Here is a 27,769-nt window from a genome sequence, read left to right on the forward strand (position 1 = left end):
TCCCTCATCCTGTAAAATGGGGATTAACTGTGAGCCTCACGTGGGACAACCCAATTACCCTGTATCTACCCCTGTGCTTAGAACAGTGCTTTGCACATAGTAAGTGCTTAACAAATACCAACATTATTATTACTATTATCCTTGGTAACAAGTTCAGCAGCAAGACTAGTGGCAAGAGGGTCTTTTGGACCCAACACAGAGCCTAGTGGAGGATGGTCCTCAGACAGATGGGCAGAGGGGATTGGTGAACCCCCCCAGCCTCTCCTGCCTGGCTCACTAGTGGGTCTCAAGCTAGACTGGTGTTCCAGCCATCAATTAATCGATGATTTTTTAAAGTAGTATTTTGTAAGAGTTTACTATGTGCCAAGCACTGTAATAACAATAATAATGATGATGATGATGGTATTTAAGCGCTCACTGTGGGCCGGGCACCTACTAAACGCTGGATAGAACACGGGCCTGGGAGTCAAAAGGTCATGGGTTCTCATCCCAGCTCTACCGCTTTTCTGCTGTGTGACCTTGGGAAAGTGATTTCACTTCCCCGGGCCTCAGTTACCTCATCTGTAAAATGGGAACTGAGACCGTGAGCCCCATTTGTGTCCAACTGGATTTGTTTGTAACCGCCCCAGCGCTTAGCACGGTGCCTGACACACAGTGAGCGCTGAACAAATACCTTCATTATTTAGAGAGGACAACACGATACTGCTCTGCGGCTGGGCGAGGGGGCTGTGCTGATGACCTCTGTAGTGTCAACTTGGCCCGGTAGGGCCCTATAGTGGAAATCCACCTACGGCACAGGCTGCTGGATCCTCAGTCAGTCAGTAGGTCATATTTATTGAGCTCCTACTGGGTGCAGAGCACTGTACTAAGCACTTGCCCGACGGCTGGGTTTTGGATGGCCGGCGAGAGGGAGGGGAAGAACACACCCCTTATCTCTGCTCTGGGGTCTTGCCTTCACTGGACCAGAAGTGGACAGGTACAGACTTGACTCTAGCCCCTGTGCACGGACAGTATGGCATAATGGATAGAGCACGGACCTGGGAGGCAGCAGGTCAAGGGTTCTAATCCCTGCTCCGCCACTTGTCTGCTGTGTGGTCTTGGGCAAGTCACTTCATTTCTCTGGGCCTCAGTTACCTCATCTGTAAAATGAGGATTGAGACCGAGCCCCATGTGGGACAGGGACTGTGTCCTCCAACCTGATTTGCTTGTATCCACCCCAGCGCTTAGAACGGAGCCTGGCACATAGTAAGCACTTAGCAAACACCAAAATGATCATTACTATTATTATGGACCAGGGGGAGGGGGCGGCGGTGGGGACAGGAAAGGCTGGCATGAACAACTGGCCGCTCGACTTCAAGTCATTTTATTTCCTCTAGCGGGGAGGAGGAACAGGCTGAAAACACCTCCACGACCAGTTTTCAGAGGAAGGGAATTGAGAGCCCCCCCCACCTCCAGGGGCAGTTGGGATTAAACTGGAGCAGGCTGGCTGTGAGCCAGTCTAGTAATAGTAATAATAATCCGTCATAATAATAATGATTATCATGGTTTCAAGCGCTTACTATGTGCCAGGCCCTGTACGAAGCACGGGGTGGATACAAGCAAATCAGGTTGGACCCAGTCCCCTGTCCCACCTGGGGCTCACGATCTCAATCCCCATTTTACAGATGAGGTAGCTGAGGCCCTGAGAAGTGAAGTGACTCGCCCAAGGTCAGAGAGCAGACGAGTGGAAGAGGTGGGGTCTAGACTTTAAGATCGTTACGGGCTGGGAACACGTCTGCTAATTCTGTTGTGCTGTACTCTCCCAAGTGCTCAGTGGAGTGCTCCGCACAGAGTACGCACTCAGTAAATACCATCGGTTGACTGAGCCGAGCTATCGGGCAAACATCCAAGTGGGAGTCCCAAGAGGCTGCTTTACGGAGTACAGCTTCTGGGCAGAATAAAATCTGATCAGAACTTATATTATTTTACTTGTTAAATAAAACTCTGTAAAGATTGCACACACGACACGCGGTGGCCCGAAAAAGCGCTGGCCCCCTGAAAACGCCCCCAACACCACCCCGTCGCCCCCATCGGAGTCCGGCAGGCACAGCGGGCATCAGGGACTTTGTAAACTGAAGGAGGACGCGTCCAGGCCTCCGTGGAGAATCCTCTGAAACTCACGGACGCATCAATCCGTTCAGAGGTGAGCGCTGGGCACCGCCCTTTCCACGTCCCGCGTGCCCGGCGGCGGCTCCCGCACGTGGTGAGCGCACGGGTGCCCTCGTGGGTCCGCGGTCTCAGCCGCAAGATGGGATGTTTTCAGACAGTCCCTAGGGGTGGAGTACCCGTCGTCCCCCGGGGGGTCCATCTGGGGCACGGAAGAGTCCGCAGTGCCCCAGACCGGGGCGGGGAAGGCGCTGCCGCCCGTGGGTCTGTCGTAGTCCCCTATCCCGGGCGTGAGAGCCACGGGCTGGGCGTAGTCACCGTGCCGGGCGTCCATCTTGCCCACGCCGGAGAAGCCCCCGGCCGAAAGGGAACGGGCGTGGGCGGCGGTGGCCGGGGAAGGGACGCGGTAGCCGTCCTCAGGGGGGAAGGCCGTCCCCCTGCTCCGGTGTCGCTCCACGATGGGCGTGGCGTACTCGGGTCCCTGGCTGGGTAGGGGCAGCGCGTACTCGTGGCGGCCGACCCAGGGCGGGCGGGCGGCACGGCCTCCCGGCTCGCCGCTCCCCAGCCGGTCCTCCGCGTCCATGGGCTTGAAGGTGGAGCCTTTCTTGGTGACCGTCCCCGTCCCCATCAGGAGTGGCTGCTGGTACTCCAAACCTAGATGGAGAGATGCGGATATGCACCCCTTCCCCTCCAGCCCCAGCCAGGTGCGGACTTTGGGTGGCCAAGATGGCGGCCGATCCCCCTCTTCTCCCTCTCCCGGTTCCCGACTGCGTCGATTATCTTCTATCTACCCCAGGGCTTAGAGCAGTGCCTGGCACAGAGGAAGTGCTTAACAAATACCATCATCATCATCATCAGCCACACTCAGTTCATCTCATCCATCGATCCACTCTAGATCCACTTTTGGCCTAAGGTATCTGTGTTTTCCCGCTGGGTCTCACTGTATGCATATAACCTCTATCTGGCCTGTCTCCTCTATTAAGAACAGCAATAAACAGGGTGGTATCTTAATAATAATTGCGGTATTTGGTAAGAGCTTCCTGTGTGCCAAGCACCGTTCTAAACGCGAGCGTAGATACAAGGTAATCAGGTCGGACGCAGTCCCTGTCTCACATGGGGCTCACAGTCTTACCTTGTACCTACCCCAGCGCTCAAAACAGTGCTTGGTACATAGTGAAATCAAATACCATTATTATTATTAATCCCCATTTTACAGATAAGGCAGCCGAGGCCCAGAGCAGTGATGTGACTTGCCCAAGGTCACACAGCAGCCATGCGGCAGAGCCGGGATTAGAACCCACGTCCTCTGAATCCCAAGCCTGTGCTCTTTCCACTAGTGCTTACTATGGGGCAAACACTCTATTAAAATAGGGACAGACAGGTCAGATACAGTCCCTGTCCCATGCGGGGCTCACAGTTTAAGCAGGAGGGAGAACAGGCATTTGAATCCCCATTTTACAGATGAGGAAACGGAGGCACAGAGAAGCTAAGTGACTTGCCCTAGGTCACACAGCCAGCAAGTGGCGATTAGATGGTAAACTCCTGGAGAAATGTCAACTGAAGGGTCCCGAACACTTGGTACCATTTCCTGGGCAAAGCAGGACCATAGTGCAGCGCTCTGCACGTTAGCTGGCCTTAGGAGGTGCACAGTCCAGTTGATAATACCAATTATTACTGCTATCATAGAAGAGTTTGAAGCAATAATAGGAATAACAACTCCGGTATTCGTAAGCACAAGTACCGTTCTAAACACTGGGGTAGATACAAGGTAATCGGGTTGGTCCCAGTCCGTGTCCCTCATGGGGCTCATAATCTTGATGCCCATTTTACAGATGAGGTAACTGAGGCCCAGAGAAGTAAAGCGACTTGCCCAGAGTCACACAGCAGACAGGTGGCAGAGACGGAATTAGAACCCACGACCTCTGACTCTCAGGTCTGTTTCGGGCAACTACTGAAGGAGGGGAGACCCCGGGAGGGGCTGGGCGGTGCCGCCCCTTGGGTCCGTAATCCCGCACCCCACCCTGCTGACCCCAGGGGGCTGGACCGGTGGTTACCCGTCATGGCGCGGGTGACCAGATCCAGCTTCGGAGGAGCCTCCTTTTCCGGCTCGTAGCTGATGGTGAACTCCGCCGACTGGTGCTTCCTCCGCCTCCAGCAGCCTAGAACCAGAGGACGCCGGCCCGTTATAAACCGCCACCCCGCCGTCTTCACAAACCGGGCGTCCGGCCCCCCACCCCGAGGCCTAGAGGGAGGGGTAGTCGCACAGCCACGGGAGACGGACAACCCCGGGCAGAAAACCCGCCCCCGTCGTCGTCCCCCACAGCGGCGAGACGCAGACCCGCCACTCTCCACCTGCCTGATTGCGGGGCCGCCGCTGCTCCGTACCCGCTTCCTTTCAGCTTCCTCCTGTGATAAATAAGAAGAACATCCCCTCAGAGGGCCGCCTCTGTCCCTTCCCTCCCGCAGAGCTGTCTCGGGTGCCGGGGACCCCCGATCTGGAGTCCCCGGGGATCTCCTCGCCCCGCCCGGCGGACCGCCGCAGCCCCGGTCAAGGGTCAGAGGGGGTCGGAGCCGGAACGGGCCCTCGATGACGACGCCGCAGAGCCGGGGTGGTTCCCCGGCCCCGCCCCAGCCCCAAATTAGAGGGTTTGGGATGCCGGCGCTCAGCAGAGATGGGGCCTTAGCCGGGAAGTGGCAATTTGAGGTTTTGGAGCTCAGACGCTCCGGACCCCGTCTCGCCTGCAATGAGTCCACCGCCCGACTTGCTGGCCCGGCAGTGCCCAGGCAGGCCCACACCCGGGACGGGAGCCGCCGTTTAACTCGGGGAGTTCCCGAGGATGGAGCCGGGCAGTCGTATCTGGAGACTCTGAGCGAGTCCTCTAAACTGTAAGCTCGTCGTGGGCAAGGAATGCGTCTACCACGGAATGTGTTGCGTTGTACTCTCCCGAGCACCTAGTACAGTGCTCCGCACACAGTAAGCGCTCAATAAATACCACTGATTGACCGATTGATGAAGCCACGTGGGTAGGGAAGAGAAGCAGCGTGGCTCAGTGGAAAGAGCACGGGCTTTGGAGTCAGAGGTCGTGAGTTCGAATTCCGGCTCGGCCACTTGTCAGCTGTGTGACTTTGGGCAAGTCACCTAACTTCTCGGTGCCTCAGTTACCTCATCTGTAAAATGGGGATGAAGACTGTGAGCCCCACGTGGGACAACCTGATTCCCCTGTGTCTACCCCAGCGCTTAGAACAGTGCTCGGCACATAGTAAGCGCTTAACAAATACCAACATTATTATTATTAGGGGCACGGCTCTCGAGCTGCCAAATTGGACCGGGCCTGGACCCGATCTTCTTTGTGGCGGTGGGCCCCTGGTGACATCATCACAGGATGGGGGGGGCGTGTGTGCTCTACGACCCCCTCCCCTCTTTTCTGTGTGGTATTTGTTAAGCGCTTACTGTGTGCTAGGCAATTTACTTAGCACTGGGTTAGACACAAGCTAATCAGGTTGGACACGGTGCCACACAGGACTGACAGTCTTAATCCCTATTTTACAGATGAGGTAATTGAGACCCAGTGAAGTGAGGTAACTGAGGCCCGGAGAAGTGAAGTGACTTGCCCAAAGTCACCCAGCGGACAAGTGGCGGAGCTGGGATTAGAACCCAGGTCCTTCTGCCTCCCTGCCCCCACTGCCCCCATAGGCGAAGCATGGACCCGGGCGGGGCAGAGCCCCGGTCCGGCCCCGCATCCCTCCCGCCGCTCTGACAGGAAACAGAGCCAGAGACAGACCTGCGCAGGGTGGCGTAGACCACGGCTCCGGCCACCAGCAGGCTCACGCACAGCCCCAGCGGGATGACTAGCGCCTGAAATTTTAACCCTGAAACACACGAACCCAACACTGGAGGCCGAGACTCAGGCCCCGATTTCAAGCGCAACGTGATGGGCGCCCCGGTCGGGCGGGGTGCGTGCGGCTAGGAGAGACGCCCGCGTCCACCCTGCCACCCTGAGCAGGGGAGCCCCGGGCACGTGGGCTGCAAGTGGGGATGTTAGGGCAGGGTCAGACAGATGAAGACCTCAGGATTGGGGGCTCTCCCCCCCCCCCACTTCCCCAACCATCTTCCACCCGCTGGTGTCCAGAAGACCAGGCCTGGGCTGTGGACGGTGGGGATCGACGCAGGCGGGCCTCTCCCATCACACCCGGAGCCGGCCCACACTTCGCTCTTCCCGGACCCCACCCCGTCTGCCTTTGGCTTCCACGGGGCCCCCCAGTTTCAGTCAAGGGGCCGGGACGGAGAACCTACGTGGCCGGGGAGGCCGGGAGGCTCGACCCTCCATCACCGCGGGATAACAGAACCCAGAAGAAGATGGCTTCTTCCCGGTGCTGCCCTCTCCACGGGGTCTGCTGGCTTGGGGCGGATAGAGTCAGCTGGGTCGGGGCAGGAGGTGTCAGCCCAAACCTCGGTTACCAGGCAGGGCCGGAGTGTTGGGAGTGGACCGGCGGCCCGCCACCCCCCCCAAGGTACCTAAGTCCATCTCCACCGACGGGACGAGCTCAGTGACCGGCATGTCCTCTTTCCCGTCCGAGCCCCCGGCGCTTCCGCTCGGCCCGAGACACCCAAAGGAGTCGCCGCTTCCTGCTGGAGAGAAAGCGGGGGCTCGGGGGCTCAGGGGGTGCAGGGCCCGGCCCGGACCCCGGAGAGGGCCCCCAGGCGTGGCGGCACAGCCCAGAAGGCTCACCTCGAGGGCTATGCCCTTGTGCCAGGTCTGGGGGATCAGCCGCACGTAGCGGGCCTCGATGGGCGGGATGAGGTTATTGCGCACCGGGTCTCGGAAGTTCACGTTGCCGGGGAAGACCTGCGGGAGAGGACGGCCGGTCCGTGTTCCCCGCCGCCGGGGAGGGAGTGGCCCGAGAGGGCTACTCTCCTTCCTTCTTCCTCCCTCCCTCCCAGGAGGCTGGAGGCAGCAGGAGCCTTTAAAGGGCGTGAACGGGCCATCATCTCAGGTAGCCCCATCCAAGGACCCAGGATCCTCCGAGCTGCCTCACGGCCCCAGCGCCTTGCGGATGGAAAACTTCAGTGGGGGCTTTAGGGGAGGGCCTGTCTTGAGCTCGGCTTGGGATGTGGTGGCCGTGCAGCCAGAGGCAGGCACTTTCCCCGCTCCCCATCGCCCGTCTTGCCTCCGGAAGATGAGCCACGGAGGCAGGGGACCGGCAGGGGAAGCCAAAAACGTCCGGAACCCTTTCTGCACCCTCCCTGACCCTGTCCCACAGTCCATGCAGCCCCAAGAGCTCACTCACTTTCTCTTTGTTGCTCATAACCTCCCTGTAGCTCTGCCACTTTGAGTTGTTCTTGAAGTTCAACACGAAGGTCTCGACATAGGAGATGGAATTGGGCTGAGCTGACCCCGTGGTCCATATTCCTGGGGACAGAAACGCCGTCGGCCGTCAGTCCGTCGTGAGACAGACGGGGATGCCCCGTCTCAACCCCGGCCGGCCCCTCCCCCAGCTGGAGCCCCGAGGGGCAAAACGCAGAACATTTCAAGTTCCGGAAACGATTAAAGCTTTCCACGGGAGTCAAGATTCTCCCAGACACAGGGGACAGGCTGGGAGAACAGGAGTCCACTTTCAACCTTTAACACTTTGATCCAGCTCCCTGCGGGGAGGCCGTTTGGCCCAAGGAAAGCGTTCCGGGCTCTAGTCCCAGTTCTGCCACTGGCCCGCTGGGTACCCTTCGGTAAGTTCCTTAGCCTCTCTGGGCCCCAGTTTCCTCATCTGAAAAATGGGGGGAAAGAATCACTGCCCCTCAGGGCTGTTGCGAGGACAACATTTAATAACTGGTATTTGTTAAGCACCTACTATAGCGTACTATACTGTACTGGGGATGTTGCAAGACAATCAGGTCTCCCACGGGGCCAGGGAGGAGGAGGGAGAACAGGTGCTGAATCCCTATTTTGCAAAAGAGGGAACTGAGGCACAGAGAAGCCAAGTGACTTGTCCACCGAGGTCACAGAGCAGGCAAGCGGCAGAGTCCGGTATGGCTTAGTGGAGAGAGCATGGCCCTGGGAGTCAGAAGGGCCTGGGTTCTAATCCCAGCTCTGACACTTGTGTGCTGTGTGACCTAGGGCAAGTCATTTCACTTCTCTGTGCCTCAGTTACCTCATCTGTAACTGTGAGCCCCATATGGGACAGGGACTGTGTCCAACCTGATTTAGGTAGTACCTACCCTAGTGCATAAAACAGTGCCTGGCAAGTAGTAAGTGCTTAACAAATGCCATTAAAAGAAATTAGAACCCAGATCCAATGTCTCCCAGGTCCGTGCTCTTTCCACTAGGCTACACTGCTTCCCAGTTTGATGTGAAAGCACAACTGAAAAAGCATCCTGCCTATTTAAGGGCTTATTGTTCCTATGATGGTGAATACTTAGACACCGCAACTAAAAATTATAAGTCACTGAAACACACATCATCAGTACCCTGGAAAATGGGGACGATGCTGTCAGCCCGTCCCCCCTCACTCAGACGGTGACAACTTTCCCACTGCAGCTAAGCGTTTGAGCTCCTTGGAGGCTCCAGGGCTTTTGGCCCAGAGACCCGTGCCCCGCCAACTCCCTCATCCCATCCCCGCCTCCCCGACCTCCCGGGGTGCCTACCCGTTATCCGCTTCTTCTCTCCCAAGTCTATTTTGAGCGATTTGCGGGGCCCGGGGGAGCCGGGACCACCGCGGCCATCGCTCCCGTTGCCCGTAGCCCTCGCCAGCTCCGGAAGCTGGGGCCGACCCTCCTGTCCGGGGAACCACCGGATCACTCTCCCGCTAGGGCCGGACTGCGGCCTGGGGGACGACGTGGTCGTCTGCCGGCCGGCGTCCACCTCCAGCAGGTCGCTGCAGCCTGGAAGGGAAGAGAGACCGGCAGGCTGTGGGACCCTCCCCCGGGGATGTGCTTCCCCCCAACTGGGCAACCCAACCCGGAGATACCGCGGGGACTCAGGGTCCCGGGGGCCCGGCCCCGCATGCACCACGGTGGCAGGGGCGGGGTTAGAGGCAGTTATGGCCTATCCACCCCCGCCTTGTTCCAGCCTCCCAACTGAGGGGGAACATGGGACACCACTGTTCCACTAGCAGGACCTCAGTCGGGGTCTGGACTGCCCACCCCTTCATTCTTTACATCGTATTTATTGAGCGCTTACTATGTACACTGTACTAAGAGCTTGGAGTGTACAATTTGACAACAGATAGAGACAATCCCTTCCCAATAGCGGGCTCACAGTCCTTCACCCGGCCACGAGCCGGGAGCCTCGTCTCCGCCCAAAGGCGGAGCTCGTTCCCATCCCGCCGCCGGCACGGCTGCGGCCGTGACTATGACAGAGGCCGGGCCGGGACACGGCACCGGACCGTCGCCCCGAGGGACGGCTTGAACTCGGCTGGGGGAAGCGGCGTTGGGGAAACGGGGGATGAGTGGAAATAAGAGAAATCTGGTTTCGCACAAATGCTCAGGGTACGGACGGCACCCTGGACCGGTCGGAGGGCTGGGCCACTCACCATCTGAGATGAAGAGAAACCTCCTGTCCGACAGAGAGCCCCTGGAAGGAAACAGACAAGCGGGTTGGAGGGGTGCGTGGTCGGCTCCCGTGGGCACCTGGAGATCTGGGGCGGAGCCTCCCCCGGGGACCTGCCGCCCATCAGAGCCCGCGGCCGGTCAGCCGCCGGTCAGGCCCTCCCCGGGTCGACCCAGGCTGCCGGAGCCACGCACTCTCGGGAGGAGACGCCGTTGGCCCGCAGTCCCTCGTAGTGACTGATCCCTTTGAGCTGCCGCACGTGGATCTGGCCGCCCAGCTCGTCGGCCAGGACTCCGGCATGGATGGCCGCTTTGCACAGGACAGAGGTCTGAAACACACACACACACATACACACGTGAGAACCCGCACCAACACCTGCAGGCACAAACACACACCAACCCACAAGCACACTACTGCTGTCTGAGAACGATGGGGACCAGCTGCCTCTCTGCTCTGTCCCCTACTTCTTCCCCCATCGCCCCCCAAAGCCGAACGCTTCCCTACTGTCCAGTCCAGAGAATCCCAGTGGCCGGACATTTCCTCGTGGTAAAAATCTCCCCTGAGTACACAGTTCAATGCTCAGCACTCACAGTGGGCGCCCGGCACAGCACTCCGCACTCACCGTGAGCACCCAGTACAGCGCTCTGCCCCCACAGTGTGCCCCATCCCACCTGGACGCACAGACAGTCCCATCTGCTCTCTCCCAATCGCTCCCCACCACCCCCTTTCAAGTACTCACATCCCTGTATCCAGACTCCACGTTCCCGGAAACTTCCCCTGCAATGTCCCGGCAACCGGCGGGGCAGAACTTGCTGCAGGGAAGAGAGGGGAGGGGCTGGCTGAACTGAGGCACCCGAGGATGGGGACCCCCGCCTCCCCCACGGACAGCAGGAACCGGCAAATCTCTGACTGTCCGGGGAAATTCCCCCAACCCGGACGATCGGTCACCCCGCCCCGGCCCACTCCTGTCCGCCCTGGGCCCTGAAAGCCGAAACACCCGGACCACAGCTCCGTCGGGGGGCGGACCGGGCTAGTTGGGATGGGGCTTTGAAACCCACCAGGTGAACAATCGGCTTTCTCCCCCTCTGTTGCCCACTTGGGGCCAGAAGAAGGCAATTGCCCCTGAGGACGTTTGCTGCTGGTGAAGGGGACGTCTATAAAACTCCTGCAAGGAGAACAAGGATCGGTCCCCACGGCACACGCTCCCTGCCACGGTGCTCCTCTGGAACCCTCGACCCCCGACTCTCTCCAGTTCCCCTGCACTCTCCCGACCCCCCCTGCGGTTCCCCTGGACCTCCCTCCAGAACCACTGGATTGCCTGGACTCCCCTCACTCCTCCAGTTCCCCTGGACTCCCCTCTCTCCTCACAGTTGCCCTGGACCCCACCCAGAACCCAGGGATTGCCTAGACTCCCTCGACTCTGCTCCTGCAGCTGCCTCATAAATCCAGGGAGCCTCAGCTCGACACAGCCCCCGGTGTGGTTGCTGATGCCCAGGGAAGAACCTGCAGGAGGTACGGGGGGGGGGGGGGGCGGCCCCTCCCTCTTGCCCACCAGGGACTGCTCCAGTTCAGGAGAAGCAGCACGGTGTAGTGGATAGAGCATGGGTCTAGGAGTCAGAAGGTCATATGCTCTAATCCCGTCACCACCACTTGTCTGCTGTGTGACCTTGGGCAGGTCATTTCACTTTTCCGTGCCTCAGTTACCTCATCTGTAAAATGGAGATTGAGACTGTGAGCCCCACGTGGGACAGGGACTGCGTCCAACCCGATTTTCTTGTGTCCACCCCAGAGCTTAGTAGTGTCTGGCACATAGTAAGTGCTTAACAAATATCATGATTATTATTATTGTTAACAATACTTCATGCTGCTTCTGGTGCCTATTTCTTTGCTCAGGGCAGCACGACCTCTGCAGATCTCCTTCCTGGGGACCCAGACGGCCCTGAGGTTCATCAGAGTGGGGACCCCCAAAGACCGCAGAGAGGAGGGAGACGGTCATGGCAACCCCAAACATTTGGTCCTGACTCTCCTGAACCTGGGGGCGGGGAGTGCCGGAAACTCGGGCCTACCTGAAGTTTGCCTGTGAGAAATGGCTCCCCTTCTCCAAGCAGGTGATTAAATCTGTTGTAGACAAGAATGCCGTGTGAGCGGTAAAGTGGCAGCTAGACCTTTCCCAAAGGGACCGAGTTTGAAAGGTGCCCCACCTCCCCACCCAGGTGGGGTCAGGAGACGCTCCTGCCACTCCAGTGCTAAACAGAAGACCAGGTCCTGTGGGTTTTGGAGTTCCTCCTCCTCCTCCTCCATCGCCATATTCCCAGTGCCCATAGGAGTGGAAAGTGACCCACTGCTAAACCAAAGACAGAGTCCTGTGGTTTTGGTATTATTCCTCCCCCTCCTCCATCTCCATATTCCCAGCACTCGTAAGAGTGTACTTTCCAACCACTTAGTACAGTGCTCTGCACACAGTAAGCACTCAATAAACACAACTGAATGAATGAATGCTAAACCAAAGATTTAGTCCTGTGTTTTGGTATTCCTCCTCCTCCTCCATCATCTCCATGTTCCCAGTGCCCAAAGGAGCGGGAGATGGGCCTGCCACCCTAGTGCTAGACCGAAGACCAACTCCTGTGGTTTTCCATCATCTCCATGTTCCCAATACCGACAGAAGCGGGGGATGTTAAACCCCAGTGTTAAACTAAAGATCAAGTTCTGTGCTTTTGGCGTTCCCTTCCTACTCCTCTTCATCCCCTCACTCCGTTGTTCCCAGTGCTCGGGAGAGGCGGGAGGGCAACAGGGGCGACGAAGGCCGTGCCGCCTGGCGGGAGGTTGCGAGCTTCCCGGTGCCCATACCTGGGTGGTCGCTGCTGGCGTAGGACAGCAGAAATCCTCGCCCGGAAATGAGGGATCCACTCTCGAAGCGGACGGTCACCTCGTTCGTGTCCAGGGTGATCTCTTTGGACTCAGGGAGGCTGCTGCAGAACAGCCCTGGAAAGAGGAACACAAGAGTCTCGGTTCTCAGGCAGCGGGAAGGCAGGACTACTTAGGTCGGATCCTCTGCAGGTGGGGAGGGCTACTGGTTTCAGGGTCACCGTCCTCGTCGTCATCAGGATGTACCGAGGGCCTAGTGTGGGCAGGTCACTGAACGGGCCTCCTCCTGTCAGCAGAGAGCACCGGACGAGCCATCTACTGGGTGCAGAGTGTTGTCCTGAAGGCCAGCTGGGAGCAGGACACTGTACTGGGCACCTTCCGTACGCAGAGCACCATAAAAGTGCAGGATATGAGACCAGCCCTTGAGGAGCTTCCAATCTCAAGAATGAAACAGGCGAGTTCAGTGGGAGCAATAGGGATAGCTGGGAATCCCTGCTAAACTCAGGGATTTATGCTAGGGGGAACTAGGAACAGCTGGCTCCCCAGGAACAGAAATACACTTGTGACTGCAAAGCTGGTCAATCAATCTATCAGTGGTATTTATTGAGCGCTTAACTGTGGGCAGGGCACTGTACTAAACACTTGGGGGAGTACAGTATAACAGATTCGGTAGACATGCTCCCTGCCCATTATGAGTTTACAGCTTAGAAGGGACATTAATAGCAATGATGTTGATAATTTGTATGACTTTTGTTATTTTCCCTAATGCCCTTCACATCCATTAATCTCAACTCATCCTCACAACCTCCCTGTGGGGAAGAGAAAGGCTGGGATTATTCTCCCCATTTCACTGATGAGGGAACTGAGGTCCACAGAGAGATTAAAAGGATGCCCCGCAGCAGACCGAGGCAGGGCTGGAACTAGAATAATAATAATAATAATAATGATGGCATTTGTTAAGCGCTTACTATGTGCGAAGCACTGTTCTAAGCACTGAAGGGGATACAGGTTGTTCCATGTGGGACTTACAGTCTTAACCCCCATTTTACAGCTGAGGTAACTGAGGCACAGAGAAGTTAAGTGACTTGCTCAAAGTCGCTTAGCTGACAAATGGCGGAGCCGGGATTAGAACCCACGATCTCTGAAGCCCAAACCTGGGCTCTTTCCACTGAGTAAGTTTTGCTTCTAGAAAATCTCTGAAGCAAAATCTAGATTCGAATGAGTGGCGTGGCCACCCTGGGCCTTGAGAAGCAGCATGGTTTGATGGAAAGAACACGGAGGTCGTGAGTTCTAATCCCAGCTCTGCCACTTGTTAGCTGTGTGACTTTGGGCAAGTCATTTATCTTCTCTTTGCCTCAGTTACCTCATCTGTAAAATGAGGATTAAGACTGTGAGCCCCACGTGGGACAACCTGCTTACACTGAATCTACACGAGCGCTTAGAACAGTGCTTGACACAGAGTAAGCGCTTAACAAATACCATCATTTATTTTATTTTGTTTATAAGGCTTGCAGGGGAAGCGCCAGTCTCTGCCCTCTCGACCGGGGGCCTTCAGGGTCCTTGATCTTGACTCAGGCGGTCTATGACAGTGGAGAAGGAGAAATCCATCAAGGAGACTGTCAAGGGGGCAACCTCTGAGGCAGGAGATGGGCAGACCCAACTGGAAAGGAGCAGAAAGAGAGGGGAAGTGGCTATATGGGCCCAGCCGCGTCTTCGGGACGAGGGCAGATGTGTGGGACGCGGGCAAGCGAAGATTCAGTCGCTAGGGCATAAGGACCTGAGGGAAGGGAGCCAGGCTGGACTGGGGGCAGAGGCTTGGAGAGGTTGGGGGAGTTGGGGGAGAGGAGGGCACAGAGGGGAGCGGGAGGGTCACTCCGTGGTCTGGACAGGGAGGTTGGAAATGGTGGACACCGACAGTGGGGCCAACAAGGAAGGGGGACCCCGGGTGGAAACAGAAGGCCGGTAGTTTGGGAAGAGGGAGCAGGGGGATTTGGCTTCAGAAAAGCCCCCACGGTCCCGGCCCTGGAGCTCACGCACTCAGGGGGCCTCATCCCTCCTTCCTGAAGCTGAAGCTGTCTCCCGCTCTCTTCCTCTGGGCTAAAATTAGCTGCGGGATCTAGTAAACAAGGGCCGGAGAGAGAATGGACAACAGAGGGTGGGAGGACTGTTCCAGCTGGGCTGGAATGGGTTTCAAGGGGCAGGATGTTCAGACCAAACAAACAAGAGGAAACCTGTCTCTCTCCAGCTTTGGGGAGGGGGCCGAGGGGAGATATGGGATCCATTCCCACAGGAAGGCCCGCGGCCAGAAACACCAGCAGGACCCAGAGGGGTCTGGGCAGATCTACGGATGACAAGTCCACACTGGGACGCTCTTCTGAAAGGAAGTTAGGGGTGGAGAGGGGATAGTTAGGGGTGTTGGGTGGTCCACCCTAATGGTCAGCGTGGGGGCCCAGGAGGGCAACCAGTACACAGTTCCTCTAACCATCCTGGTGCCACTGTCGCTTTCATCCCGGGTTGGATGGGAGCACCCTGCCCCTCCCCACAACCCCCGCTCAGGGCCCAGGGCAGCAGCAGCTCCGCAGCTGGCTACAGCAGGTGACCCTAGTGCCCGATCCCCTTGGCAGCCAGCTGCGGTGACAAGCTGAGTCCTCCACAGGTGGCGGGGTGTGGTGCCAGGGGAGGGCGGCCAGGCCCAGCTGTCGGTACGTGAGCCAAGCTCAAAGTCCTGGCTCGTTGCCTTGGCTACCGCAAGGGCTGCCCTGGCTAGTGCAAGGCCCGCCGGGACACTCATCCGATCAGCAAAGGGCCCTGCTCAACCCCCGACAGGAAGATGGATCGGGGTTCGTCGGGCTGTTGCCCGGGGGGCCTCCCAGGGGAAAACCAGCGAGGTCCAGTGGCTAGGGCATGGGCCTTGGAGTCGGAAGGACCTGGGTTCTAATTCCGGCTCTGCCACTTGTCCGCTTTGTGACCTCGGGCAAGTACTTCACTTCTCTGTGCCTCAGTTACCTCACTGCAAAATGGGCATTAGGACTGTGAGCTCCATGTGGGACACAGACTGCGTCCAACCTGATTAGCTTGTATCTACCCCAGCACTTAGAACAATGACACTCAGTAAGCACTCAGCAAATGCCATCATCCGTATTATCCTTATTATTATTATTATGACTGTGAGGGGGATCACAATCTAAGAGGGCGGAAGTTGGAATTTGACTGTACTACATCATCTTAGACTGCTTTAGACTGTAAACTCCTTGAGGGCAGAGAATGTAATAATAACATTGGTATTTGTTAAGCGCTTACTATGTGCCGAGCACTGTTCTAAGCGCTGGGGTAGACACAGGGGAATCAGGTTGTCCCACGTGGGGCTCACAGTCTTAATCCCCATTTTACAGATGAGGTAACTGAGGCACAGAGAAGTTAAGTGACTTGCTTGTGTGATGCTCTCCCACAAGTGCCTCTCACTGGGTACTCGCTACATAGCACTGACTGACTTACTGTCCTGAATTAAGGGCTGTTGGAAAGCCACCCCCAGGAAAACGGGGTTATCTGGAAACTATCTCTAAACAGACCCATGGCATCTGGTACGGCTAGGGCGTTTCTGCCCACGAAACAACCGTGGAAACCCCTGGTAACTCAGCCAGGGAGATGGTTTCGATGGGGGCAAACCCGGTCTGGGCCGTGAAGCATTTCGGCCGCCGGTCCAGACTCGCCCTTGGGGGCCGGGGGAAGCGGAAGAGTTGGCTGGGGCAGCAGGAGCGAGAGAACTGAGGTTCCATCAGCAGGGGAAGCCAGGGCGGCGACTCACGGGTTACTTACGGAGCCCGCTGGGGCACCCGGCGGGTAGGTGGACCCAGAAGCGCCCCAGGAACCCAGGGGCCCAGGAACGCTGACCGCTCCTCCCCGCATCCCGACCCGGCTTCTAGACGTACCGTAACGAGCGGTGGAGCTGCTCAGCAGGACGTAGTCGGAGTCACAGGACTGGGCTTTGATGTCCAGGTCTCCGAAGCGCAGAATGAGCCGCTTGCCCGCGGGCACCGAAATGGTCTTCTCACACACGGTGTGGTTGGGGCACGTGCCGGGGTAGTTCTTGGATGCCAGCGTGCCGCTTTCCTGGTGGGTCACCATGTGGCCACACCCATCGCCTGTGGAAACGGAATGGGAGGAGTGGGTTTCCATCCGGGAAATGGGGAGGAAGGAGCCAGCGCCTTCTCCGTCTCCCGGCCCCGCAATCGAGTCCCAAGTTTCCAACCACCAGGTACCACGTCTCATCCCCTATTCCAAACCGACCGGCCACTGCGGTTTTTCTGGAAAGGCGCTGATAAAATCGTTTGTGCCTCGGAGGACGAGAGGGACAACAGAGAAGCAGTGAGGCCTAGTGGAAAGAACACAGGCCTGGGAGTCAGAACAACTGGGTTCTGGTCCCAGCTCTGCCACTTGTCTGCTTCAACGGACAAGACACTTAACTTCCCCTCTGGACTATAAGCTAGTTGTGGGCAGGGAACGTGTCCGCTTATTGTTCTATTGTACTTTTCCAAGCACTTAGCATATTGATCTGCACACAGTAAGCGCTCAATAAATAAAACTGAGTGAATAAATAAATGGAGGCATCCGATACTGGGCTCTGCACCCCCCGGCTCCCAGTACGTATGGGGGTCAGTCCCAGTACAACGTTTCCAGAAGCAGAGAGGGGGAACCTGGAGGATTTGTCCAGATGGAGACCTCTTCTCCTCCTCTGGACCAGAAGCTCGTTGTGGGCAGGGAATGTGTCCGTTTATTGTTCTATTGTACTCCCCCAAGCGTTTAGTCCAGTGCTCTGAACACGGTAAGCACTCAAGTAAATAAGACTCTCCCCTCCGGCGCAGGCCAGGCAACTTAATGGGGCCCGGAGCAATGTCCGGAAGCTCGTCACCCACGCCCCCGGACCCAAGGCTGCCGGCCCTTTGGCAGAACTGCGCCCATGTGGCCTGCTCCAAACCCCTCCGTAAAGAAGCCCGCTGTGCCAGCAGCAGCTCCCTCAGAGGCTGACCTGGCTTTGCCCTGCCCTCCCCTCCCCGGAAGGCCCCGCTCCGACTACGGGCAGGGGGAGAAGGGTGCGGCTGCCTCGGCCGGGGAGGAGAGGCCGGGTCCCTGGGATGGGAAAGGCGGGCACATATTGGGCCCGGGTCCATCCCCAGCTGGCGGGGACTCCAGGGCCGCCTTCTGGTTGTGGCACTCAAGCCAGGACAGGTTTTTCCAGCCCGTGGGCGTGAGAAAACGTCTTCCTGCGGCAGAGATCAAGGGAGCTTTCGAAGGCTGTGATCTCACAAAAGACGGTGCTGGCCAAGGCCACGCTGAGCCAGCCAGTCTGCCCGGCCCGCGAGGGCCTCCTCCTCCAGGTGGGCCAGTCGGGGGCAGGGCTAGGGAGGGATCTCCAGGACACAGGGAGGGCTGGTGCGTCGGCGGAGGACCTTGATTTCTCCCAAAGGAAGGTGGGAAAGTGGCAGCCTGGGGGGTGGGGTTTGTCCCCTCGGTGCCTCATCCGTTGAGCAGCCACAGGAGCCCACTAGGCCTTACCCACCGAGAGGTTACACAAACCCGCCACGTTTAATCCGTTGGGCGGCCATAAAAGCCCGCCACGCCTCATCCGCTGAGCGGCCATAGAAGCCCTCCGTGCCTCATCTGCTAGGCGGCCATAAAAACCCACCCTGCCTCATCCGCTGAGCGGCCAAAGAAGCCCGCCGTGCCTCATCCACTCTACTGAGCAGTCGACAGGCTGAGGGGCTGAAGACCAGCCTTCTCCCAGAGGAGCAAGATGAGAGAGCCAGAGCAGGCCCTCTCCCACTCCCCTCCAGCTCTCCCCCTCAACTGGGAAGCAGCATGACCCAGTGGAAAGAACGTGGGCTGGGAGTCAGAAGACTTGGAGAAACAGCATGGCTTAGTGGATGGAGCACAGGTCTGGGAGTCGGAAAGACCTGGTTCTAATCCCGGCTCTGTCTCTTGTCTGCTGAGTGATCTCGGGCAAGTCATTTTACTTCTCTGGGCCTCGGTCACCTGGTCGGTAAAATGGGGATTAAGACTGTGAGCCCCACGTGGGACAAGGACAGTGTCCAACCTGATTAGCTTGTATCTAACGCCGCACTTAGAACAGTGCTTGACACATAGTAAGCGCTTAACAAATACCATCATCATCATTATTATTATTATTATTGGGTTTTAATCCTGGCTCCACCATTGCCTGCTGGGTGACCTTGGAAAGTCACTTCACTTCTCAGCACCCCAGTTTCCTCGTCGGTCAAATGAGGACTTTATACCTGATCTCTTAGACCGTGGGCCCCAAGTGGGATAGGGGCTGTTCCCAGTCTGCTTCCATTGTCTGAACCCCGGTGCTTAATACAGGGCTTGGCGCACAGGAAACAAATATTTAAATCCCACAGTTATCACCCTCCAGTGTGCACTCTCTGTACCACCCAAGCTCAGCTCCTATAGCTATATCTCACTTCCGTATCTCCAACCCACTGCTCAAATCCCACAGCTTCAACTACATCTCTATGAGGACGATTCCCAAATCTGCCTCTCCAACCCGGATTTCTTTCCTTCTCTGCAGTCTCATATTTCCGACTGCCTTCAGACACCACCTCTCCCTGGATGCCCTGCCGATACCTCGAACTTGACATGTTCACAATAGAATTTCCTCATCTTCCCTCCCAAACCCTCTCCTCCCCGACTTTCCCATTACTGTAGATAAGACTCCATCCTCTGTCTCACAAGCTCACAGTTTTGCCATTATCCTCAGCTCACCTCTCTCCTTCAATCCGCAAATTCAGTCTGTCGCTAAATTCTATCTTCACCACATCTCTAGAATTCACCTTTTCTCTCCATCCAAACTGCTACTGTGCTTATCCTATCCCACCTCCCCAGTCTCCTAACTTAACCCCCTGCCTCCTGTCTCTCCTCACTTCAGTCCATACTTCACTGAGCTTTGGCTTTATGACACTCAATCAGCTCTCCCCGCAATCTCCTACTCCACCCAGCCCACACACTTCACTCCTCTAGCACCAACCTACTCACTGTGCCTTGACCTCATCTGTCTTACCATCGACCTCTGGCTCACGTCCTCCTACTGCCCTGGAATTCCCTGCTCCTGCATCTCCCTCAGACCACCTCGCTCCCCATCTTCAAACCTCTGATAACCTCTTTTCCTAAACCAATCCAACCTTCCCTTCTGCATCGCCTATGCATTTGGGTCTGTACGCTCCCCCAACCCTACAGCACTTATGTAGTCCTTCTCTCCGCCCCTTCCCCTGCTAGTAATGGATTTTAAAATCTGTCTCCCCAACTAGACTGTAAATTCCTTGAGGACAGGGAGAAGTTGTGTACACCAACTTTATACTCTCTCCCAACCACTGAGTACAGTCCTCTGCACACAGTGCAGGTGCTCAACAAACACGACTGATTGAACTCGCTCCCCTTTCAAACCCGCCAGACCCCAACTCTCCCCTGCGAACAATTAAAACCTTCCTGAAAGCTCAGCTCCTTCCGGGAGGCCTTCCCTGATCAATCTCCCCAACTTCCCCCTCACGGAGTAACTACTGTATTCATTTGTTATCGATTTCTTTATTCTTTAATCTAAAGACGCTTAGAAGCATAGCTCTTTCCAACTCTATTAACGTGGCATATCTGTCAATTTGTCTGTTTGCTCCCGCATTACACCGCACGCGTCTTGAGGGTATTTACCGGGTCCCCAGAGGGCACGCTGACACCGTGCACGGCGCTGACCTGAAATGAACTCATGTCCCCTGGTTCCCATAGCTGAGGCCAAAACCCTGACATTCCAGGGAAAGGCAGTCGGGGCTCAGCTACCAAGATCCTTCCTTCCCTGCAGCCCCGTGCCAGCTGCGGTCGAAAAACGGGCGAAACCCGAGTGTCAGGAGGGAATGGGAACTGGTTCTACCCGTCGGAGCTGAGATTCTTCTTGCCCCAGGGCATTTCCTGGGCAGATGAGAGCGTGCGTGAATGTAAGAGAGAGACAGTGTGTGTGTGTGTGTGTGTGTGTGTGCATATCTGGGGGAAAAGGGGGTAGACAGGGGGCAGCAGGAGTGCTGGGTGGGTCCCACCCCGGACCGCAGTGTCCCCAGCTTGGGCGGGGGCATTTTGCTGCTGAAGCAGGGCGGCCCCAGGTGTGCACCCAGCCCAGCCCAACCTGGCACACCCGGCCACTCCCCAGAGACTCTGCCCATTTTCCTTCTGGCAGAGCTTCCTGCCCGACACCGCCTGCGTCGACCAATCTGTGTGCAGAGCACCGTACTAAGCCCTTGGGAGAGCACGGTACAACAGAGTCCATAGACGCATTCCCTGACCACAACGTCCTTAGAGGCTAGCGGGGAAAGACAGACATGAATAGAAATATATAAATTATGGGTACGTACACTGACTCCCACGGATATGTGCCTTGATCACTTGGCTAGCCTCCTTGCTGACCTCCCAGTCTCCCGGCTTTCCCCACTTCGGTCCACACTTCGCTGCCTGGATCACCTTCTACAAAACCATTTCGGTCCACGTTTCCCTGCTCCTCAAGAACTTCCAGTGGTTGCCCAAGCACCCCCGAATCAAGCAGAAACTCCTCACCATTGGCTTTAAAACACTCATCACCTACCTCAGCTCTCTGATTTTCTACTACAGCCCAGCCTGCACACTTTGCTCCTCTAACGTCAACCCACTCACCGTACCTCGATCTCATCTATCTCACCGGCGACCTCTTGCCCACGTCCCGCCTCCGGCCTGGAATTGCCTCCCTCTTCGTATCTGCAAGGCGATCACTCGCTCCACTTTCAAAGTCTTCTAAAAAACACCTCCTCCAAGAGGCCTTCCCCGACTAAGCCCTCATTGCCTCTTCTCCCGCTCCCTTCTGCGTCACCCTGGCACTTGAATTTGCTCCCCGTATTCACCCTTCCCTCGGCTCCACAGCCGACTGTGAGCCCGTTGTTGGGTAGGGATTGTACTATCTGTTGCCGAATTGAGCTTCCCAAGCGCTTAGTACCGTGCTCTGCACACAGTGAGCGCTCAATAAATACGATTGAAAGAATGAATATATCCAAAATTTCCAGATTTATATTAATGTCTATCTCCCCCTCTAGGCTGTAAGCTCCTTGTGGGCAGGGAACGTGTCTGTCTTGTCTTCTCCCAAGCACTTAGTGGAGTGCTCTGCACAAAGTACGTAATAATTTGATTGTGCCCAGGTTCTGTGGTGGGGGGATGATTGGTATTTGTATTTGTTAAGCGCTTACTATGTGCAGAGCACTGTTCTAAGCGCTGGGGTAAACACAGGGGAATCAAGTTGTCCCACGTGGGGCTCACAGTCTTAATCCCCATTTTACAGATGAGGGAACTGAGGCACAGAGAAGTTAAGTGACTTGCCCACAGTCACACAGCTGACAAGTGGCAGAGCCGGGATTCGAACTCATGAGCCGAATAAGGGGATGAATCGGCTTATTCATCCGACAAGCTGGATGAATAAGGGGTACAGATCTAAGTTCAAAAGGGAGAGGGAGTAGGGGACCGTGGCCACTCCTCGGCCAGCCCTGAGCAGCTGGTTCAGGCACGAATGCTATCTGTCGATCCCTCCCCAAACAGGCGGGTCTGGAGGAGGATGTGGAGTTGTGGGACTTGCCCCTCCCCACGCCGCAGGGGCAGCGACTCCCTCCCCGACCTTGGGGGCCGGAGCAGGCGGGCACCGTCCCTGCGGACAGAATCATATTCCTCCCTCTGAACCCCCGGCGCAAAAGTTTTAGCGGGGTAGGGATGGGGCGGAGCCAGGTGGCCCAGACAACCACCCAACGCCGGCAGCGCCCGGGGGCGGCGAGACACGAGGGCTCCCGTGCTTTAACCGGGCACCGCTCATCCGTCCCGGTCCCTCGTGGCCGAGAGCAGGCGGTGGCGATCCTCACACCTCGCAGTCAAGCTGGCAGCGCAAGAGTCATCGGACCGGGCAGCTTCTAAACCTCTTGTCGGAGAGCTTTTTGAAAGGAACGGCACCTGGGTGACACCAGCATCGGCAAGCAGAGGCCTGGACCGGATCCCCCCCCGCCACGGAGTCGAACCGGGTGCCCGCCGTATGCAAAACACCAAACCGGGCGGCCACCCCACACCGGCTTGCCGAAGTAGCTAGTGGACAGAGCAAGGGCCTGGGAGACAGGAGGACCTGGGTTCTAATCCCACCTCCGCCGCCTGTCTGTCGTGTGACCCCGGGCAAGTCGCTTCGCTTCTCTGGTCCTCGGTTCCCTCAACTGTAAAATGGGGACTAAGGCTGTGAGCCCCAGGTGGGACAGGGGAACGTGGCCAACCTGATTAGCCTGTAACAGTGCTTAGAACAGTGTTTGACACCCAGTAAGCGATGAGAAGCAGCGTGGCTCAGCGGAAAGAGCCCGGGCTTGGGAGTCGGAGGTCATGGGTTCGAATCCCTGCTCTGTCACTTGTCAGCTGTGTGACTGTGGGCAAGTCACTTCACTTCTCTGGGCCTCAGTGACCTCATCTGTAAAATGGGGATTAACTGTGAGCCCCACGGGGGACAACCTGATTACCCTGTATCTACCCGCAGCGCTTAGAACAGTGCTCTGCACATAGTAAGCGCTTAACAAATAACATTATTATTAACAACACCATCATCATCACCACACACAGAGAACCGAACTGGGCACCCACCACACATAGAAAACCAAACTGGGCGAGTAGTATGGTACAGAGGACGGAGCACGGGCCTGGGAGTCAGAAGGTCATGGGTTCATTCATTCATTCACTCTTTCGATCGTATTTATTGAGCGCTTACTCTGTGCAGAACGCCGTACTAAACGCTTGGGAAGTACAACTCGGCAACAAATAGAGACAATCCCTGCCCACAACGGCCTCACAGTCTAGAAGCCAACTCTGCCACTTGTCTGCTGTGTGATCTTGGGCAAGTCACTTCACTTCTTTGTGCCTCAATTCCCTCATCTGTAAAATGGGGATTGAGACGACGAGCCCCACTTGGGACAGGGACTGTGTCCAACCTGCCTGGCTTGTATCCACCCCAGCGCTTAGTACGGCGCCTGGCACACAGTAAGCACTTAACGAATATCACAATTATTATTATGATTATTAAGTAGAGAACCGAACTGGGCACCCACCGCATGGAGAGACCCAAATTGGGTGCCCACTGCATGCAGAACACTGAACCGGATGCCCATCCACCCCAGAGAACCAAAATGGGCGCCCACTACATGCAGAGCAACGGACTGAGCGCCCACTGCACACGGAGTTCTAGTCGGGCACCGGGAGAACATTCAGGACAGGTCAGGAGAGGGAGTCACCACGGTGCCTGCCCTGGAAGAGCTCACAGCTGCCATCCGTCATGGGGAGAAGGACCAAGTCAACCACTTTTACCACTTTGATAATCATCATAATAATAAAGAAGGTGGTATTCATTAAGCACTTACTATGTGCCAGGCACTGGGGTAGATACAAGCATATTGGGTTGGACACAGTCCCTGTCCCACGTGGGGCTCACAGTCTCCCTCCCCATTTTATCCATTCACTCAATCACATTTACTGAGTACTTAGTATGTGCAAAGCACTGTAGTAAACGCATGGGAGGGTACAACAGAACAACAGCCACAGTCCCTGCCCACGGCAAGCTCACAGCTGTGGTAACTGAGGCCCAGGGAAGTGAAGGGACTTGCCCAGAGATGCAGACAATAATAATAATGATGGTATTTGTTAAATGCTTACTATGTGCCGGGTACTGTACTAAGCGCTGGGGTGCATACAATTAAATCAGGTTGGATACAGTTGGATGTGGTACAGTACAGTACCATATGGGGCTCACAGGCGGAGCTGGGATTAGAACTCAGGTCCTTCTGAGCCCCAGACCCGTACCCTATCCACTAGGCCACATTGCTTCTCCTTCCGTAATTGGAGAGAGAAGAGGAGCAGATTCCCACTCCAACATCAATTGTAGTAATAATAATATTGATGATGGTATCTGTTAAGTGCTGACTATGTGCCAGGCACCGTACTAAGCGCTGGGGTGGATACTAGCAAATTGGGTTGGACGCAGTATCTGTCCCACGTGGGGCTCGCAGTCTCAATCCCCATTTTACAGCCAAGGGAACTGAGGCCCCGAGAAGTGAAGCGACTTGTCCAAAGTCACACAGCAGACGGGCGGCAGAGCCGGGATTCGAACCCACGACCACCCGACTCCCAGGCCCGGGCTCTATCCGCTACGCCGTGCTTTTGAGAATCCTGCGGTGACCCGGGCCGGCCGGCCCCAGCTAAGCGCCACCCACACGGCAACGCGGTCCGTTATCCCCCAGCGGAGGCTACTTTCTGGCCGATCCCGGTCACCCTTCGGTAGCCACGGAGCTGCGGGGCCACATCCCGCCCGGGGGCCGGGAAGGTTTTCGAGCCGAAATCAGGGCGGCCCCTCCACTGGAGTCCGGAAAGGGGGGTCAGGGAGGAGTGAGGCACGAGACCCAGCGCCCAAACAGTGAGCAAGGATCACCCGGGTAGTGAGTGCGGATCATCCGGGCGGTGATCGCAGACCGATCGCCTAAACAGCGACCACCGATCGATCATCCCAACTGTGAACACCCAAGCAGTGAGCACAGATTGATCACCCAGACGGTGAGGACGGATTGATCATCCAGGCGGTGAGCACTAACTACCTGGGCGGCGAGCACAGATGACCACCCAAACAGTGAGCACAAATCATCCAGTCAGTGAGCACACACTGACCACCCAAAGAGTGAGCACAGTTCACCCAGGCAGTGAGCACAGACCGATCATCCAGTGAACCCAGATCACTCAAGCAGTGAGCATAGATCGATCGCCCAAACAGCGAGCACAGTTCATCCCGGCAGTGAGCACAGACTGATCATCCAGTGAACACAGATCACTCAAGCAGTGGCCATAGATTGATCACCCAAACAGTGAGCACAGCCTGATCATCCAGTGAACACAGATCACTCAAGCAGGAGGCACAGATCGATCACCCAAACAGTGAGCACAGTTCACCCGGGCAGTGAGCACAGACTGATCATCCAGACAACACAGATCACTCAAACAGTGGACACAGATCGATCACCCAAACAGTGAGCACAGTTCACCCGGGCAGTGAGCGCAGACTGATCATCCAGTGAACACAGATCACTCAAGCAGTGGGCATAGACTGATCACCCAAACAGTGAGCACAGTTCACCAGGGCAGTGAGCACATATTGACCATTTAAACAGTGAGCAGAGACTGATCACTCAAGAGGGAGCACAGATGACCCGGGAGGTGAGCACAGACTGATCACCCAAAGAGTGGGGACAGGGCAGCCAAACAGTAAGTCCAGGTCAGCCAAAAAGTGAGGCCAGATGAGCTGGTCAGCGGGCAGAGATTCCCCCCGGGCAGTGACGAGGGGACGAATGGATTATCCCGGGGCCGCAAGGAGGGAGAGCCGGACGGCTGGATAAAGGATAAAACAGTGTGGCTCAGCGGAGAGAACCTGGGCTTGGGAGTCAGAGGTCATGGGTTCTAATCCCGCCTCCACCACTTGACAGCTGTGTGATTTGGGGCCAGTCCCTTCAGTTCTCTGGGCCTCGGTTCCCTCATCTGTAAAATGGGGATGGAGACTGTGAGCCCCGCGTGTCATTCATTCATTCAATCGTAAATATGAGAAGCAACGTGGCTCAGTGGGAACAGTCCCAGCTTGGGAGGTCGTGGGTTCTAATCCCGGCTCTGCCGCTTGTCAGCTGGGTGACCGTGGGCAAGTCACCTCACTTGTCTGGGCCTCAGCGACCTCATCTGCAAAATGGGGGGTGAAGACTGTGAGCCCCACGTGGAACAACCCGATCACCCTGTATCAACCCCAGCGCTTAGAACAGTGCCTGGCGCATAGTAAGTGCTTAACAAATACCATCGTTGTTATTATTTGGCACATAATAAGCTCTTAACAAATACCATCATTATTAGAGAAGCAGCGTAGCTCCGTGGAAAGAGCCTGGGCTTGGGAGTCAGCGGTCATGGGTTTGAATCCCGGCTCTGCCACTTAGCTGCGTGACTGTGGGCAAGTCACTTCACTTCTCTGGGCCTCAGTTCCCTCATCTGGAAAATGGGGATGAGGACTGTGGGCCTCACGTGGGACAACCTGAAGACCCTGTATCTAACCCAGCGCTTAGAACAGTGCTCTGCGCGTAGTAAGCGCTTAACAAATATCAACATTATTGAATGCTTACTACGCGCGGAGCACTGTACTAAGCGCTTGGAATGGACAACTCGGCAACAGATAGAGACCACCCCAGCCCAACAGCGGGCTCACAGTCCAGCCCCATCAGGGGAAGCAGCGTGGCTCGGTGGAAAGAGCCCGGGCTTGGGAGTCAGAGGTCATGAGTTCGAATTCCAGCTCTGCCCCTTGTCAGCTGTGTGACTGTGGGCAAGTCACTTCGCTTCTCTGGGCCTCAGTTCCCTCATCTGTAAAGTGGGGATTAAAACTGTGAGCCTCACGTGGGACGACCTGATGACCCTGGATCTCTCCCAGCGCTTAGAACAGTGCTCTGCACATAGTAAGCGCTTCACAAATGCCATCATCATCATTATTAAATAGGATGGAATGAAGGAAGGGAGGAAGTGGGCAAGTCACTTCACTTCTCTGGGCCTCAGTTCCCTCATCTGTAAAATGGGGATTAAGTGTGAGCCTCACGTGGGACCACCTGAGGACCCTGGATCTCCCCCAGCGCTTAGAACGGTGCTCGGCACAGCGTCAGCGCTTAACAAATACCAACTTATGATTCACTTCTCTGGGCCTCAGTTCCCTCATCTGTAAAATGGGGCTGAAGACTGTGAGCCTCACGTGGGACCACCTGAGGACCCTGGATCTCCCCCGGCGCTTAGAACGGTGCTCGGCACAGCGTCAGCGCTTAACAAATACCGATATTATCTGCTTGCGCCCACCGCGGCGCTTAGTACAGTGCCGGGGTGAAGGACAGATGAGCATCAGGAGGAGAACAGCACACGGTAGTTACGATTATCGTTATAAAGAGGGATGGAGAACACCCCCTCCGCCCCCGGTGCGGAGCGTTGGGGGCAGCGCACGTGCGGCGGGGGGGGGAGGGAAAATGATTCTCACCCGGGGTCTCCGCCTGCAGCCCCAGCGGGGCCGAGAGTCCGAGCAGCAGCAGCGGCAGCGTCGGCAGCAGGGCGGGCCGGGCTCCCCGCCCCATGGC

The 27,769-nt window shown here is 56.6% G+C and overlaps 1 protein-coding gene across 1 annotated transcript; it reads right to left on the reverse strand.

The window, feature by feature from the left end:
• Nucleotides 1-1,961: 1,961 nt before the first annotated feature.
• On the reverse strand, nt 1,962-27,769 carry DCBLD1 (discoidin, CUB and LCCL domain containing 1). Its single transcript, XM_029082928.2, has 14 exons — nt 27,673-27,769; nt 16,484-16,696; nt 12,537-12,671; nt 11,756-11,807; nt 10,429-10,501; nt 9,884-10,017; nt 9,673-9,713; nt 8,786-9,022; nt 7,435-7,556; nt 6,662-6,992; nt 5,928-6,015; nt 4,502-4,551; nt 4,200-4,304; nt 1,962-2,799 (listed from the first exon to the last, which is right to left on the reverse strand). The coding sequence occupies exons 1-14, from the start codon at nt 27,764-27,766 to the stop codon at nt 2,177-2,179; spliced, it is 2,298 nt and encodes a 765-aa protein (XP_028938761.1). The 5' UTR covers nt 27,767-27,769; the 3' UTR covers nt 1,962-2,176.

This window comes from Ornithorhynchus anatinus, chromosome 2, assembly GCF_004115215.2.
Source record: "Ornithorhynchus anatinus isolate Pmale09 chromosome 2, mOrnAna1.pri.v4, whole genome shotgun sequence".
NCBI classification, from domain to species: Eukaryota; Metazoa; Chordata; class Mammalia; order Monotremata; family Ornithorhynchidae; genus Ornithorhynchus; species Ornithorhynchus anatinus.